The following is a 16645-nucleotide window of genomic DNA, read 5'->3' as shown; positions in this document are numbered from 1 at the left end:
ACTTCACAATCTCACTAGTGAACAAGATGACGTTCCACTATAACTCCAAGATATAAAACATAATACAGAGCCATTTTTTCAAAGTTTACAACTCCAATAAAAAACATTCCAATCTCGTGCAGACATTGTTTTTACTTTAAGCACGAACTTAAATCAATATAGAGTTAGTTTCCACAGAAAGAAATTTACTGTTAGGGCTATTTTTTACATATTCACACCAACGTAAATCCTCTTTATATTAATAACCCATCTTGTCTGTAAAATTAGGTGTTGCTAGCAAAATGAAACAAGCATATGGTTGCTGTTTTCTCCACTCATTTCAGACATGGTTTGTATCAGTTTGAACTGGTACCTACTGCACACCGCCTACCTTTGTATTACTGCCATATTCTGCAGATGACACTGAAATCATCGTTCCGATTTCTGTAGACATTTCTGGAACTGCTTTGGTTTCCTTTGTTGTCACAGGATCTGCACTTCTGACAGGAGCAGGGCTTGGTTTCTCTTGTCCTTCTGGCTCTACCTGTTGAGCATCTTTTACTTTTCTATTTTTTAATGAACGTTCCTTTCCAATAGGGCCTGGTTTATGCTCTTTGTTTTCTACTGGACTCAGATCTGGAAGCTAAATTAAAATTTTATAATTAAAAATGACATAACAAATGCATCAAAGACCTTCAATGAAAACTAAGTTTAATTTAAAAACTGTTCCCTGTATGCACTGGTGGCACCCATACTATTAAATCTGAAATAGGAATTGTATTTGCCTTTTGGGCTTTGATAGGGCCTGCTCGTGGCTGCTTCTGCCGTTGTTCTTTAGGTTCAGGTACTTTGTCAGCAGTTTTGTCCGAAAGTACGGGAACAATTTCATTTTCATTCCCATTTGAAGCTGGAGCACCAAACTGAATTGTTTCAATTCCAAGTTCAACTCCACTTTCCTGACCATTCTTTGTTCCCTAGCAAGAGGTTAAAAAAAAAAAATTGTTATTAAGGCAAACAATTCAAATTTGACCGAAAGTTCTGAAATCCCCTACATATTTACTGACATTAAACAACTCTAAGCCTTAGGACCAAGTTTCCCTTCACAGCTACTGATCTATGTTAGAAACCAACTGCTAAAATTAAAACTAGACAAGAGTTAACACTTTTAAAAGTTCTAATTCTTCTGAGTGTGATATGGGCAAACAACAGTCTCAAGTTATTTTATCATTTAAAGCAAAAATCATACAAAGGTACCACCACCACCAAGTAAAACAGAGAAGTCGGGGAGAAGAAAGTGCAGTAGTACTGTCATCTACTTCTAAGGTGTGTGCTTTGAAATTAAAGCGAAATGATACACAAAGTGTACACACACACTTTAGGAATCTAGTCACCAATTATTGTTCTTTAGTTGGGAAGTCAGAAAGGGTCTTGCAAATTAAAATACAGTTAAGATACTTGATATTAGTGAAATAGAAAGCCCTGGAGTTCACAATGAAAATAATAAACCTAAAAAACAGCTGTGTAAAATGTTTCTGGCATAGCAAATTCCTAGTATACAGGTCAAGAATAAAAACGTAGCAAAGATAGAACATACCAGTAACAATTACTTAAGGCTTGTCATTTAGGTTTATACTTGTTATCTGAGTATTGAATTTTAAATTTGTCAAGATTACTGAGGTAACAGGATAAAAGCCTATTTGCTCTAATTGTTGTTGAAATTCAGTACAATTTTGGTTAGTATTAGAAGAACAAAATGATGTGGTAATGACCAAAAGTCATTAGTTTTATGTATGAAAACAATTCAGAACTCACAGTTAAATGATTAGGAAAACAGGCTGACAGTTGATATGACTATTAGGGAAAGTTAATTTTAGGATGAATAGTATATACTTTGAAACAACAAAATGCTTATAAAACATACATAATACAAGAAGGCCAATAAAACTTTGGTTAACTATTAAGGACTCTATTTTTTATTAGTCATTCAAGAAGAAATCTCCTTAAGGGTTTCTTTCTAGTCTTTGAAATGAATTAAGAGTATCAATTTGACCAATTAAAAACTCCACCATGACAAATCCCAAAATTATGCACAATAGATATCCACCCCAAAGTCACTTTCCATTCAGAAAACATAAAGAACACTAAGAAAACTGAGTCACCAAAGAAAAATTTATTGTTCCTCTAACTGGTGGAAGGTGAATGTAAGTTTCCTGTTAGTATTACAGTTAACAGAGTATCTGCAAGAAAAACCTTATAGCCACAAGTGCTGAGAAATTATTATACCTATACTTTAAGGTCAAAGAAAATACTTGGATCAAACATTTTAATAAAATTACCAGAACTGGTGCATCCAACCAAAACAAAAAAAATAAATAACAAAAAAATAAATTTCCCATTCCAGTCTTCATATTGGTATGAAAAATCCTGCAATTTCTAGGTAAGAAATGTTCTCTAAAATTAAGTATAACGCTAATACCAACAGGCAGGGGAAAAAAAAATGAAGCTGAGACTCTTTAATTCTAGATGCATGGTTTAAAATTAAATAAAAAAAAACAAACCAAATAAACCCCCCCACCAAGTTTCACCTATCAACTTTATTCACTGATCACTTCCTTGCTCCCCCTTTTAGAACAAAAATACTGGATAAATTCCCTACCCCTTTCTCTAAGAATTTGATACCTACTGTTTCACCAATATTTCTTGTTAAAAGTTACTTGACATTTCTCAGATTGTATAATAAATCTACCATGTCTAACACTAAACTGTTCTATTTTCTACACCCAAGGCTTATCCATTTGCTACAAGTGTGGGAGGGGGGGCTTACAATCTCAATTGATGGGAACTCCATTTCACTGTTCAAAAACTTTGTTGATAACTTTCTTCTTATAGCACACATTTAATCCACCTGTTAATTTACATCTTCAAATACCCAGAAACCAATCATCTCTCATCATCTATATTGGCATTGCCCTGGTTTAAAAGACACCATCATCTGATTTATTGGAGTATCTTCTTATCTTCTATTTTTTGTCCTCTCCAAACTATTGCTAATAGGTTACCCAGAAAATTCTTTTTATAACAGTCAAGTCATAACATTCTTTTTTTTTTATATTTATTTATTTATGTACACATAACTGGGGTGAAGGCCAGAGGTACAGGAGGGTGAGGATTTATCAGGGACAGTGGAGCAGAACAAGTAGATGGACTTTCCCTGCTGAGGGGAAGGGCAGGCCGGTCAGGAGAGGTCTGCTGTGCTATGTGGGGTGAGTTCTGTGGCTGGTGATTGAACTCATGCTGCAGTGGCTGCCAATGCCCTCACAGTGCCCAGACTTTAAACCCTTTTGCTACCAGAGAGGTCCCCAATCATTCTTTTGCTCTTTCTACCACTCCTTAAAGCTTTTATCCAGTTCATTTCCTAATATATTTGCAATCTCCCTCCAGCCCTTTACCCCATAAAAGGAACTCCCTAATCTTCCTCAAACACATCAGGCAAGCTACTATCTCAAGGTTTTTGTATTTGCTATTTTCCGAAAAGAGAATTCCCTTTACCTGAGATTATTTGAATAGCATGCTCTTACTTATTTCAAATGTCACCTCAGTAAGTTTTCCTGGCCGTCCTATTTTAAACATCTCCATTCCATGGGAAACTTTTTTGGACACCTTCCCTACTTTGCTTTTTTTCTCGGACTACAACTTAACATTCTGTATGCCAGTCTCCCACATTCAATGAAATCCCTATGGGTAAAGGACTTTTCCTTCATTTTCAGCCACCTTTGGTGTTTGAAATGTGTTTTGTAAGCCCAGAGGTTATAAAACAGCACATTGCAAGTGCTCAATAAATGAAAGTGCTGCTGACCTAGATAAGTTTATTTACCAATGTTTATTGCAAATGTTTAAGAAGCTATGTTAGAAAAACCTCTTGCAAACTGTAAGTAATTGTACTAATTAATCATCAAGCTAAAAACAAGGCAGAAAAGTTCAGAAAGCAGTAACTGTGCTTATATTCTCTGTATAAGGACTTTTGAGAATAGAATAAAAAAACAAAAAACAAAAACCATGACATGTCTAAAGATGAGATCAGCTAATAAATGTAGAGATCCAGTAGCATTAGCATCACTTATTAAAAATATACTCAGGCCTTAAGTCAGACCTAAGTGATCAGAAACTGGACATTATTACCACGCAATTTAACTAATGAGGGCTCTAGGTGCTTGTGATACATGCTAAAGGTTGAGAAAAGGTTCTAAAGAAGATCTGTCACATTAACCTCAGAAAAGCCATTAGAAAGTTTATTCCTACCTCTGTTGAAGTAGCTGATCCAAATGATGTTAGGGGTTTATTCCAGGCACTGACTGAGGGTGGCTGTGGTGGACTAATGGGACCTACTGAAAGGAGGAGGAAATGAAATCATTAAAATTTATAAGTTTATAATAATTCCTACTCCATTTAACCCTTTCTCTCAATGGTTAAATGAAAATAAAACAACTTTGCACATTGTATGTAACAAGATTCTTACATAGCACAGTCAGTATAACTCCCCAAACACTGTCCATTTTTTACCAATCCAAATTTGTGCCCACAATTAAAAAAATAAAAAAAATAAAATAAAAAAAAGCATAACACGCTTGTTTTAGAAACAAAGTTTCTTTCTTTTTTAAGAAAGAAAATTAAAAAAGCATTACTATTACTATTCCCTAATGAGAAAAAGGAGATGACTAGGAAAAGTATGGAGCATGCAAAAGTGAAAAGCATCCCAATTTTCCCAAACCATTCCCCAACCTTTGCTTCTCTATTGCACACTCACATTTCTTAGAGATGTCATTCAGCACAGTTGGGGGGGGCACCTTGTTATCCCATAATTCAGTTGCAAGAGTGCTGTGTGACTGTGAGCTCTGAAGGGATTTTCCTGTGGCTGCATAATCAGTGCCGTTAGGTGTTTGAGCTGAAGGTAGTCTAATGGAAGGTGGTGGCTGTTTTGAAGACTGTGATGAAGTCTGCAGTGTACTCTGGGCTGATTTATGAGTCTGTCCTTGAGTGTGGGCTGGGGTTGTGGGAGCTGGTGTAGGAACAGGGGATGGGATGGGGGCTGTGGCTGAAGCTGGGATTGGGGATGGGACTGAAGCTGGGGCAGTGGATGTTGGAGCAGGTGGGACCGAGGAAAGAGCTGTTGGGGCTGAGACAGCAGGGGTAGTTGGAGCTGAGACAGTCAGGGCTGGAGCTGGAGAGGAAGTTGGTGCCAGGGCTGAGGCAAGAATGGGGGCAGAGGCTGGAATTGAAGCTGAAGCAAGGATGGGAGTTGGAGCTGGAGCTGAAGAAGGGGTTGTGGCTGGTGCTGAGGTGGAGGCTGGCACAGGAGTTGAAGTGGGGGTTGAAACTAGTACTGAGGTGGAGGCTAGAACAGGAGCTGTGGCTGAGGTTAGAACTGGGGCTGAGGGTGATGTTAGAACTGGAACAGGGGTTGAGGCTGAGGCTGGGGCTGAGGTTGAGGTTGAAGGTGGAGTAGAAGTTGAGGTCGAAGCTGGTACTAAGGCTGGAGACTGAGTTTGCTGGATCCCTATAACCTGTTTTTTGGCAAATCTTGGTGGAAGCTTAGAACTTTGACTTCTTCCTTTTTCATTTGCATTATTCTTTTTGTTCCAGACCTTTAAAAATTAGTAGAAATTACTTTATCAGTAATATAGCTAGAAGCAAGAGTTCATGAATATAATATCCAACAAAATTACTGACTGCTAAATTAGCACCTTTGGTTTTCAAAATATGCACTTAAAATACAAAAAAATATTAAGGCTGCTAATGAGATTTAAAACTATGACATAAAAAGATGCTTTAGGGAAAAAGGAAAATACATTATACACCCTACCTATACTAGATTCTAGATTGTCCACAAGTCTGAAATTCAAAAAACTAAGTTTGCAGGGAAAATGTTTGCCAGCAAAATCTGAATGGATTTGATACTCCCTATATCCTCACTACCACCTCCCCCCCCCAACCAAAACCAAAATTGTTTACTGGCTTCACTTATATGCTTGCCACACAAACATTAATTCTGGTTTTTTTTTGGTTGGTGTTGCTGGTTTTTTTTTTTTTTTTGGCTACATAGGATACATATACTAATAATTTTAGCTTTAGAAAATTAATAAATGACCTATGAAAATATTTAGTCCTGAGTATTATAATATTCAAGTGAATGCAATACTACCATTGTGCAGCATTTTTACATAATTTCCTGTTAAGTCTTCTCATCTATCAGAGCTCTTTAACACTATGATCCATGAATTCTGTTTATTTTCATTTTGTGTTAATACTTAGCAAAGTGAGTGTTTTTCTTGATTCATATTGTGTACTTAAGTGAACTAATTTAGATTTCAAAATTTTGTTTTTGTAGGTCCAAAATCTACAATCTATTGGATCACAGCACAGAAGTAGTGTTCATTGGGTTTCCAAGCTAATTTAAAATTAATTTCCACGAACTAATATGGGGTAAACAAGATGATCATTAGTAAAACATAAAATATATGTTGTTGAATTAAAGATGGTCTAAAAGTAGTAAATAGAAGAGGAAAGTGGGGTGGTTTGTAAACTGGGTAAAGGGGATCAATTTTATGGTAAAGAGTATAATTGGGCTTTTAGTGGTTATATATTTAATAAACAATATACAGATGTTGACTTTTAATGATGCAAACCTGAAACTTACATAACGTTATCTTGCACTGTCACTTCAATAAAACATTAAAAATAGAAATGGTTCAGGGCCCTCCCTGGTGGTGCAGCAGGTTAAAGTACAGAACTAAGAAGCTAAAGTCACTTCAGCATGAGTTCGATCCCCAATTGCCCTGGAGGTGGATACACATGGCACGGCAGACCTCTCCTGACCCCTCAGCGGTGTACTTCATCAGTTGGCCTGTTCTGCTCCCCACTCTGTCTTTGGTGAATCCTCTCACTGCCCATGCACCTCTGGCCTGTACCCCAGTTCTATATGCATAAATAAAGAAACTCTTAAAAATAATAAAAAAAGAAATGGTCCATTCTAAGGCAAGTAAATGAATCACAGTATTTATATTGTACTTAATTAAGATATACCTCAATTCTGGTTAAATAGTTGAAAGTGCTGAAAAATCAAGTCATTCTCAACAGGTGAGTAATAAGTACAGGCTTGATATATAGGTGGGTAGAAATTTCAACCATTTGCTAGTATTTTCTGCAACATTCTAAATCACTTGGAAAAATCGAAATACTAAACCTGTATGATTTGTTCTTCCTTTTTCCGACGTTCCTCATCCTGTAATCGTTTTTGTTGTTTTTTGGATACTACCTCAGTAAAACCATCATCATTCAAATTTGACTGAGGATCTTCAACTACTGTTACTTCAGGATGGTCATCAATTATAACAACACCTGCGGGTAAGAAAAAGATCTGCAATTTTTTTTCTATCAAGTGAAAAATATAAATATTTGTCCTGGTGGTGTTTTTTCCTCATAAAAGGAGACAAGCCAAAGATCCTATAACACAGATCGTAGTCCATTTTCCCTTCAGTAAGAAGGCCAATCAAAAGTAAGTCTGAAGAGACTTCATAAACAAGGCACAAGATAAAAGCCCTAAAGCCATCTGAATGATATATATAGCCATTTGAACGATATATACCTTTTCTTCTCTTAGGCAACATAGTGATAATGCAACTACATTGATAAAAAATTTTTGATAAAGTAATTTGATTTAAATGATCAAAATTATATCAGTACCTTAGTGAAGTCATTTAATCTTTACATCTCTGAGCCTCACCTCTATAGTGTGCTATAAAGATCTAGATAGCATTACCTTATTTGCATCTAATCATTCTAAGAGGTATTACAATTTCCCTTCTGAAAGGACAAAATAAGCTGAGGAAGTAACAAGCCAAGCTGGTCCTATGATTCTCAGAGTCTGTTTAATGCAGACCAACGTCTATAGACCATGATATGTAAGTGAAAGTTCCACAAGAATGTTAAGTGAAGTAAATGGCATACATAATAGTAACCTAGTAACAGGATGAATTATTCAAGATACATTTTCAGCTCATTGTCCAAATAACACTTATTTTGACTACCCTGTTAAGATTATCAGACATCATAGTGGGTATTATGAAATCTAGATTAAATAATATTTCAAAGATAACTGGAAATAGCTGAAGCATGTGATTTCTGGTTGTAGGCATGTTTACACAATAAACAGAAGAAAACAATGAGACAATTAAAATAAAAAAATTCATTCTGGGCTCTCCCTGGTGGCTCCACGGGTTAAAGCACCACATTATGAAGCTCTCCGAAGCCACTGCAGCATGAGTTCGATTCCCGGCCCGGGAGCTGACCCAGATGGCATGGCCTCTCCTGGCCTGCTCACTGCTCCCTTCAGCAGTGTATTTCAGTAGACCTGCCTGTTCTGCTACCCACTCTGTCTCTGGTGAATCTTCTCACCCACTACCACTCTGGCCTGTACCCCAGTTCTGTAAGCGTAAATAAATAAATCTTAAAAAAAAAAAATTCATTCTGCAAACTATGATATAGTTAATGGGGAACATATAAAAAACAAACAGTAATAAACACATAAATTCAAGATGTTGCTAACTTTTTTAAATAAGCTACTACATCATATACTAATTAGACATGATAATGAATGATACAGAAGCATCATTCCCACCTGTGGTTTTTATCTGGTACCATAATTCAATCTAGACATAATGTACTGGATGATGTGCCAACTGTAATCAAACCTCCAGGTCTGTGAGTGGGTTACCCTTTTAATGGGGAACTCCAACTTTTAACAGCAATTATCAGGTCAACTATACCAATATTTCTTAAAACAATGCCTTCATCACCAAAGCAGGTTATGAATGAATTTCAAATGGAACCTGGCAGATGGTGATGACTTTTGAAGTTTCGCAAGAGACCACAATTAAGGAGTGATTCAGAGGGAATTTACCACAGGTGATTCTTCTAAAATACTGTTTTTCCAATAAAAACTTGATTTTAAAGTGAAAGAAAAAAAACACACACACAAAAAACAAAAACAACCCTGATTTTGATATATGTATGTACTTCTATTGGTCTTTAAAAATTATTTAACAAATTAACTATAACATGGACCATGAGCTCATTTCGATGACATGTCTTTGCCTAACATTTTAAGCAATGGCATGTACTTCATTATTTCAGACTGGTATGAAAAGCTTTTATAATTCTAAATTCATCTCAGTTTTACATTTACACTATACAATTTATCTTCATAGCCATATCACTCATTTAAGTTTTCTTGTTAAGGAACTTCTTTAGAGCACTGGGGAGGGTTTCTTCATTCAACAACACAGTTATGGAAATATGAACAATAATCTGTTTCACATGCTTTTCTTGCCTGGTGCTTTGTAATATTTTGGGTTGAAGAGGCATGACTTAAATGACATTACTAGGAAACCTACCTAAAGATGACTAACTCTTGAATTTAACTTTAGTAAGTTAAAATGAATAGTTCAATTTCCATCTCAATTTTTGAAAAACAACCATGCTCTTGCCATCACGTGTCTGTTCTAAAGGTCTTTTAAAAGAAGAAAAACTGGTAAATAAAGAGCTGGGAAAAAAATCCGTCATGCTCTTGTGGATCACCATAAGGGTGGCATTTAAACTTCCTATGGATTTCAGGTGATCTCTCTAACTTAGGCCATTCCATCTTCATTATTATTAACCTGTGGGTTTGTTGTCCCTCCTGTGCATTGCAATGTGAATACAAGTATCCCGGGCTTACATCCAATTTGTGTCATTAGCATCCCCACCCCAAGTTGTGATTTTGCCACCCCCTAGTGCAAAATCAAGTCTATTCAGAAGCACTGCTCTAAATAATCCAAGCAAAAACTTAGACAATAAAAATGCATAAAAATGCAATAAAGTTTTAACTCAGTCCTAAATGGTTTCTAGAGCAGCAGTTTTCAAATGTTAGCACACAAAGGAATCACCAAAAGAATCCATTTAAACAGATTACTATACACACTGGGGTAGTGATTAAGGTCTTTCATTTCACACAATGCTCAGATGATGCTGATGGTCTAAGAATCACACTAGGAAACAGTGGTCTACAAATTATAAGTTAAGACCTGGACCCAAATCAGAGTTCAGTAACTAGGGTGAAAGAAAACTATCATCTATACCTCTAATACTGGAATAATAGGACCCATCTGGGCTTAACTTAAAAGATCTTTCCACTTTACTCATTTCCAGCTCAAGTTTCATCTGAATGGGAAACAGCTCATTTTTCCTTATATATAATCCTTGTTGACTTCCTCATCAAAGATCTTATTTGTCCTGTGCTTTCCTCAAAGAGTTTTATATTTATATTAAAAATTTTACATTTTGGTCTATGACCCTTCTTCACATTCAAAAAAATTCTTATTTGTGTTACTCTACACATTTGAACAGTCTATGACTTCAGGGCTTTCTGAAAGTATTCATCCACAGCAAAACTGCTTCCCGAGCTATTATTCCATTTATTGTACCTTAATCACCAACTTTATCAGGGCCATAACTCACTGAGTTTGACATTTCCTTCTTTAATCTTGTAAGGACATGGTATTGATAAAGATGTAAGTTAGCATCTTTATTTGGTTTTGTGTGCCTCCCTTTCCCTTTTGGCAAAGTAAAGTGATTACTTAATCCTCTTCTTTTTTATGAAGAACAGTAAAACTCTGGGATATTTTTAACAAGATTTATCAAGCTTCAAAGGCTATTCAAAAAGTTGCTATTTTAGTTCAGTTTAAATCAGTTAATGTTCATAATCAGTACCTATCTCCACCTTGTAAGTCCAACTCTTTCCTTACTTGATGACATTTTTATTTATAGCAACCATTAAAATATAACAAACAGATGAAATCACGAGACATACTTGCATAATTGTTGAGATCAAATTGTGAGAGTGCATCTACTTTCTCTTTGGGTTTTTTAGGTCCTGGTTTGGGATCTTCTCTTTTTTTCCCAGCAGGATCTTTGGGGTTCTTTTGTCCTGTACTATTAGGTGTTCCTTCCTGATGGTGAGCAGAGCTGCCATTGACAGGATCAACACTAGTATTACCTGCAGACTGGTCATCAAATGGCCTACAAAATAATAAATGGACATATTACAACTTCTGCTTACCTGAAGACAAGCAAAATACTTACTGGCAATGGCGAGAGTACAATAAAAAAAAAAAAGGGATAGAAGATGCTAACTCTAAACCATTAAATCTTAGTATCTGTGTTGAGTGCAACTTTATTAAAAACAGCTTTCCAAAAAAGGAGACAGATTAGCTCTCTAGAGTACTTTTCAGCCATTAAATTCCTGATTTTATTTACTCCCCCCCCAAATTCTAATTGCATCTATTTTGTTCTGTGTTCAAGTTGTTGATTATGTTCAAGTTAATCAACATCATTTGGAAAAAAAAAAAACTATTTTATTTATTTACGCATACAAGAGCTGAGGTATGGGCCAGAGGTGTGGAGATGGTGAGAGGATTCACAAGAGACAAGAGTGGGGAGCAGAATAAACAGATCGACTGAAATATACTGCTGAGGATAGCAGGAGGAGAGACAGGAGAGGTCTGCTATGCCATAAGTGGGTCAACTCACTGTCCAGGGATCAAACTCATGCTGCAGTGGCTGCTGGTAGCTTCATAGTGCTGAGATTAACCCCTGCATCACCAGAAAATCTTAAGTGGGGACCTCCCTGGTGGTATAGGAGGGTAAAGTCTCAGCACTAATGTGCTACCACCATTGTGGACTGAGTTTACTCCCTGACCAGGGAGCTGACCCACAGACCACTCCTGTTTCACCCACTGCTCCCTTCAGCAGTGTATTTCAGTAGATTTGCCTGTTTTGTTCCCTACTCTGTCTCTGGTGAATCCTTTTACCCCCTGCTTCCCAGTGCTTGTATGAATAAAGTAATAAAACAAATCTTTAAAAGAAAAGAAATTCTTAACTGGATCATTATAACTTTTCATCCTCTTTTCAAGTTGAGAATTCTGAGACCCAGACAGTTCCAATTTGATCTGAAGAGTCTACCATAGTAACAAATGAATCATCTCCACAAGAGGGCAGCATATGAAAAGTTTTTAAAAAGCATGTTAGGTTTTCCCATATTTCCCATTTTTTAAGTTTAATCAGATCTATACATTAATATACATATAAAAAAGTCACTTTTAACTTGTAAACAATTCACTTTATAAACCAAATATCTACTTCCAGAGTTCTGTAATAGATCAATAGAAGTAGGCCAATTCTCCTTTTGGGTTCATTTTATAAAAAGTTCCTGTATCATAAAAAAGATTATGATTTCCCTTGAGTATTATTATTTGAAATTTTAATAGTTCCTATCATCAGTAACTGTTTCTATAGTAATCATATGTATTTTGCTGATTCTTTAGAAATTTTAATATTTTCCTGAATTATCAGAATTCAAAAATAACTTTTGCTTACAGATATATATAGCAACCTGAAGTACTAAGTATATGTAATTATCATATGGATTAATATATGATTTGAATGAATTTCTTATAAACTCAGGCCGCAAACCTGAGAATTTGGTTAAAAAAGAGGGTACAGGCCCTCCCTGGTGGTGCAGCGGGTTAAAGCACAGCACTGAGAATCTAAAGCCACTTCCGCATGAGTTCGATTCCCGCCTGCCCCGGAGGTGACCACATGGCGAGGCAGACCTCTCCTGACCCGCCCGCTGCTCCCCTCAGCAGTGTACTTCCATGATCTGCCTGTTCTGCTCCCTACTCTGTCTCTGGTGAATCCTCTCACCCTCCGCAACTCTGGCCTGTACCCCAGTTCTGTATGAATAAATAAGTAAATTAAAAAAAAAAAAAAAAGAGGGTACAATGTAATACTATTTGCTCAATATGCTGTGTTAAGCATTACACAAAATACTATGTTAGTGATCTTATAAGAGCATATATAATAAGTTTGTAATTTTCTAAGTACTATTATTACTTTCCACTTTACTCGTAAGAGGTAGAGAATTTATACAACTCCTAAGTACCAGGCCCAGATTTAAAACTAGGCTTATAGCTACTTAATCTTTCCTCACACTAAGGAACTCCTTAATAGTATAATCAATAAAAATAGAATGACTCAGTTTAGTACAATTTAGGAACATTCTTTGTAAAAACAGAGTATTTGTTACTGGTGGCCTTGGTAGTTGGATAGAGCTTTGCTTTCTTAGCCAGTATTTATGCTGGATGGGTTACTGTAGGCTTGGAACTCGAAAGGAGGAAGTAATTTATCTTTAGGGTTAAATATTCACTCTGTTAAAGTTATAATGTATATGGTTACAACATAATAATTTAACTCCTAACTCTCTGTAAGAACCAGAACTCAAGAGAAAACAGAAGATGGTTGGTTACTCATCAGCAATAAAATGACCTATAAATAAAGTACATCATGCAGGAGATTTCCCCAAAGCTACACATTCCTAAGTGGGCTTTTTAAAAAGTGTAACTTAGCAGACAGACTCCTGAGAGACAATTACCCCTCTTCCCGAAGCACTTGTTACCTTTTGGGAACAGAGGAAAGATTGGGAGAGAATAGTGCCTTGGTCCTTGGGATTGGCTCCTTTGCACAGTTAACCAAAAAGTGTACTTTTAGCTTCTTAAAAGGCACAAAAAACAATTACATGTAAAATGAAATACTCACCCTCTCTTTCCACTTTTTGATGGTGGGCCACTTCTCCTTTCATTCCGAGGACCTGAAAAATTCCTCCCGGATTTAGGTGGTCCACTGTTACCACGTCGGTTCTGACGATCTACACCAGGTCTCTGACTAGAAAAACTTCTCTTGGCTATTTCCCTCTTTGCGGGTAAAACATTCTCTCCAGCCTTTACAACTGCCTGTGTATTCAAATCGGCATTTTTTTTTTCATCCCTCTCACGTCTCTCATTGAAATCACTGCTTTCAGAAGCTGTTTCCCATTCTTCATTTGCCTGATCTGAAGAGTTTTGATTTGACAAGTCTGGAGTCTTATTCCCAGAAATATCCCCAGTAGTATTAACTGGCTCTGGAACCACATTGTTTACCACACCAGTTGTGGGTACTGCTACCTCACTGGTTTTAGAAGCGGCCTCCCTTTCTCTTAGTCTTCTAAATCGGGGAGGCTTATCTTGGCGTGGTGGTCGGGTAGGCCGTTGTCTTCGGGGCCTTTCTCTAGTTGGGTCAAACTTTCGTTCAAATTTTGGAGGCCGTTTATCTGCTGGTATAGGAATAAACTGCTCATGTCTCCTTGGTGGCTCACCATCATCTGTTTTAGGCACTTCCGTCTGCCGTGGGTTCCACTGATTGTCCCGATAAGCTGGTCTTCGTAGTGTGGAAGGTCGTGTTGGGCGACCTCCAGGGTCTCTTCCACCACGTCTGAATGTCCCCCCTCTGCCTCGCCTGGTAGGCTCTCCTTTAGGAAGGAAGCCTGGTTTAGATTTATCATCATCCCGTACGTAAGGTTTTTCTAGAGGTCTATTATCTACTCGGACATGATTTTCAGGCTTGAAAGAAGACTGAGGTTTTACAGATTTTTTGTTTTCAGACCGTTCTTCTCTTTTAGGAAGTTTACCTTTGCTTAAACTATCCTTGTCACTTGCACTTTCATGAATTTCACTGTCTGTGTCAGTCTCTGAACCTCGCTGTCGTCTTCTTTTGGGAACAACTTCAAAATCAGAGCTCTCACTTCGGGTTTCACTTTCTTCTCGCTGTCTGAGTGGTCCTGAGGGAACGTGTTCTGTTCGGGGCTTATTGTCTCTGTATTGAGGATAATCTCGAGTATGTCCTCTACCCCCCCGGCCACGTCCTCCATAAGAACCTCTGTAGCTTCGACCCCTAGAGTAATATTCCCCTCGACCCCGACCTCGATATCCTTGGTCTGGAAACCAATCTCTATCTCTAGTTTCTCTCCAATAGGTCCTAGGGGGTAAGGTTGATTCTTTTTTAATTGCTGGTCTTGAATCTGGTCGAGGTCTCTCTGTAATAAGATCTTTGCCAATGACTTTCTCAGGCTGCTTTTCATCTTTGACTGTTGGTGCTGTGACAGTCTGCTGGTTTACAGTTTTAGCTACAGGTTCTACCTCAGGATTACTCACAGGTTCCAAGGACTTCTCAGTATCCTGAGGTGGCTTTTGTGCCAAAGATGTAGTTTCCATTGAAGGAGGCTTTTCTACCTCTGGTTGAGGTGTTGGTAGAATTGACTGTGGCTGGACTGGTGCTGCAGGTGGTGGGGGTGGAGGAAGGGGGTCTTTCTTTTCTGTCTTTTCGGGTTTCACAACTTTTTCTGTGACCTTTTCTGACTTTTCTCCTTCTTTCTCTTTCCTCTGTTCTCGTTCTTCTTTCATATCTCGTAGTATAGGTTTTTTAATGGGACCTGATCTTCTCACAGGCCTATCATTTCCTTCTTCTCTTCTGTTGGAGCCTGGTCTTGGACCCCACCGGGTTTCTGATTTAGATTTATACAGTTTCTCAGGTTTTGGTCCTTCTGATCTTATGAACCCATCCTTTTTTGGTTTTTCCTCGGGTCGTTCTATTGGTTCTTTTGATTCAAAGCATCTGCTGGTCACTTTAGGAATGCTTACCGAGGGATCATTTCTTTGCTCCTCTGATTTTTGAGTATGGTTAGAACCATGGGAAACACTTCTTTTCCTGACAGGCTGACTTTCTCCACCTGAAATCCGCTCTTCTTGAGGAGTGGAGACAGTCTTTTGATCAGGTACATCAAAACAAGTAGACTGATTATTTGTGTCAGTATGATGAGGTCTAATGTCTTCCACAGATCTGCTTAAAAACTTTTGCACTTCTGTCTCACTTGATTCTCTGACAAAGTCTGTTTTCGAATGAGTCTCTAATTGATTATGTTCCACAGGATAAGCAGTAGTAACCTGCTCCTGATCCAGTGGGGCCTCAGGCCTGTGAGAAATTAAGGGAGAGCTATTAAGGCAAAATCTTTAGACAATATAGCTTACTATACACATTGATTATATGGAATGACCTGTTGGGACCACTGTCATCTACAAAGTCTGCTGTTTACCAAAATGCCATCAAACAATGCACGAACACACACATGCACGCACACGATTCTTCAACACAAAAGGAAAACCTTTTATATGTTACAACCTGAATGAAATCATTATGCTAAGTAAAATGAGCTGGTCACAGCAAAATGTGCATGAGGTATAAAACTTATCACCCTTGATTCAAGTGGAGAAATGGTAAGCACTGGAAAAGAGAAGGACATGGGAAATTGTGATTTAACAGGTATAAAGTGTCAGCTGTACAATATGAAATAATGCTAGGTATCTAATTGCAACAACATATTTTAATAGCTAACATCTAAAATCTTGTAAAGAACACAATTTTTTATTAGTTAAAAAAATAGCAATAAAGAATTGATCACAAAGTTTTACAAATAACTGAGGAAACTCAACAAAGTAAACAAGCCCATCAAAAATGGGGAGAAGAGGGGCCCTCCTTGGTGGTGCAGCAAGTTAAAGGACTGCACTAAGAAGCATAAGCCACTTTCGCATGAGTTCGATCCCCGCCTGCCCCGGAGGAGATCCACATGGCATGGCAGACCTCTCCTGACCCGCCCGCTGCTCCCCTTAGCAGTGTACTTCATTAATCTGCCTGTTCTGCTCCCCAC

General features: G+C 37.5%; 1 protein-coding gene across 6 annotated transcripts in view; it reads right to left on the bottom strand.

Annotated features, from left to right (window-relative positions):
• The window catches only part of PRRC2C (proline-rich coiled-coil 2C), a 78649-nt gene that overhangs the window by 22126 nt on the left and 39878 nt on the right, over positions 1-16645 (bottom strand). For all 6 annotated transcript variants that reach the window (XM_012729022.1, XM_012729018.1, XM_012729021.1 and 3 more), the window contains exons 16-22: positions 13666-15912; positions 10883-11091; positions 7220-7374; positions 4784-5621; positions 4279-4364; positions 765-953; positions 371-622 (exon numbers count right to left, since the gene is read on the bottom strand). In XM_012729022.1, the coding sequence (XP_012584476.1) occupies positions 371-622; positions 765-953; positions 4279-4364; positions 4784-5621; positions 7220-7374; positions 10883-11091; positions 13666-15912 (3976 nt within the window). The remainder of the gene's footprint in view (positions 1-370; positions 623-764; positions 954-4278; positions 4365-4783; positions 5622-7219; positions 7375-10882; positions 11092-13665; positions 15913-16645) is intronic.

Source organism: Condylura cristata, unplaced genomic scaffold, assembly GCF_000260355.1.
Source record: "Condylura cristata isolate star-nosed mole 26May11 unplaced genomic scaffold, ConCri1.0 scaffold00024, whole genome shotgun sequence".
In the NCBI taxonomy this organism is placed as follows: domain Eukaryota; kingdom Metazoa; phylum Chordata; class Mammalia; order Eulipotyphla; family Talpidae; genus Condylura; species Condylura cristata.
This window is presented reverse-complemented; position numbering and strand designations above follow the sequence as displayed.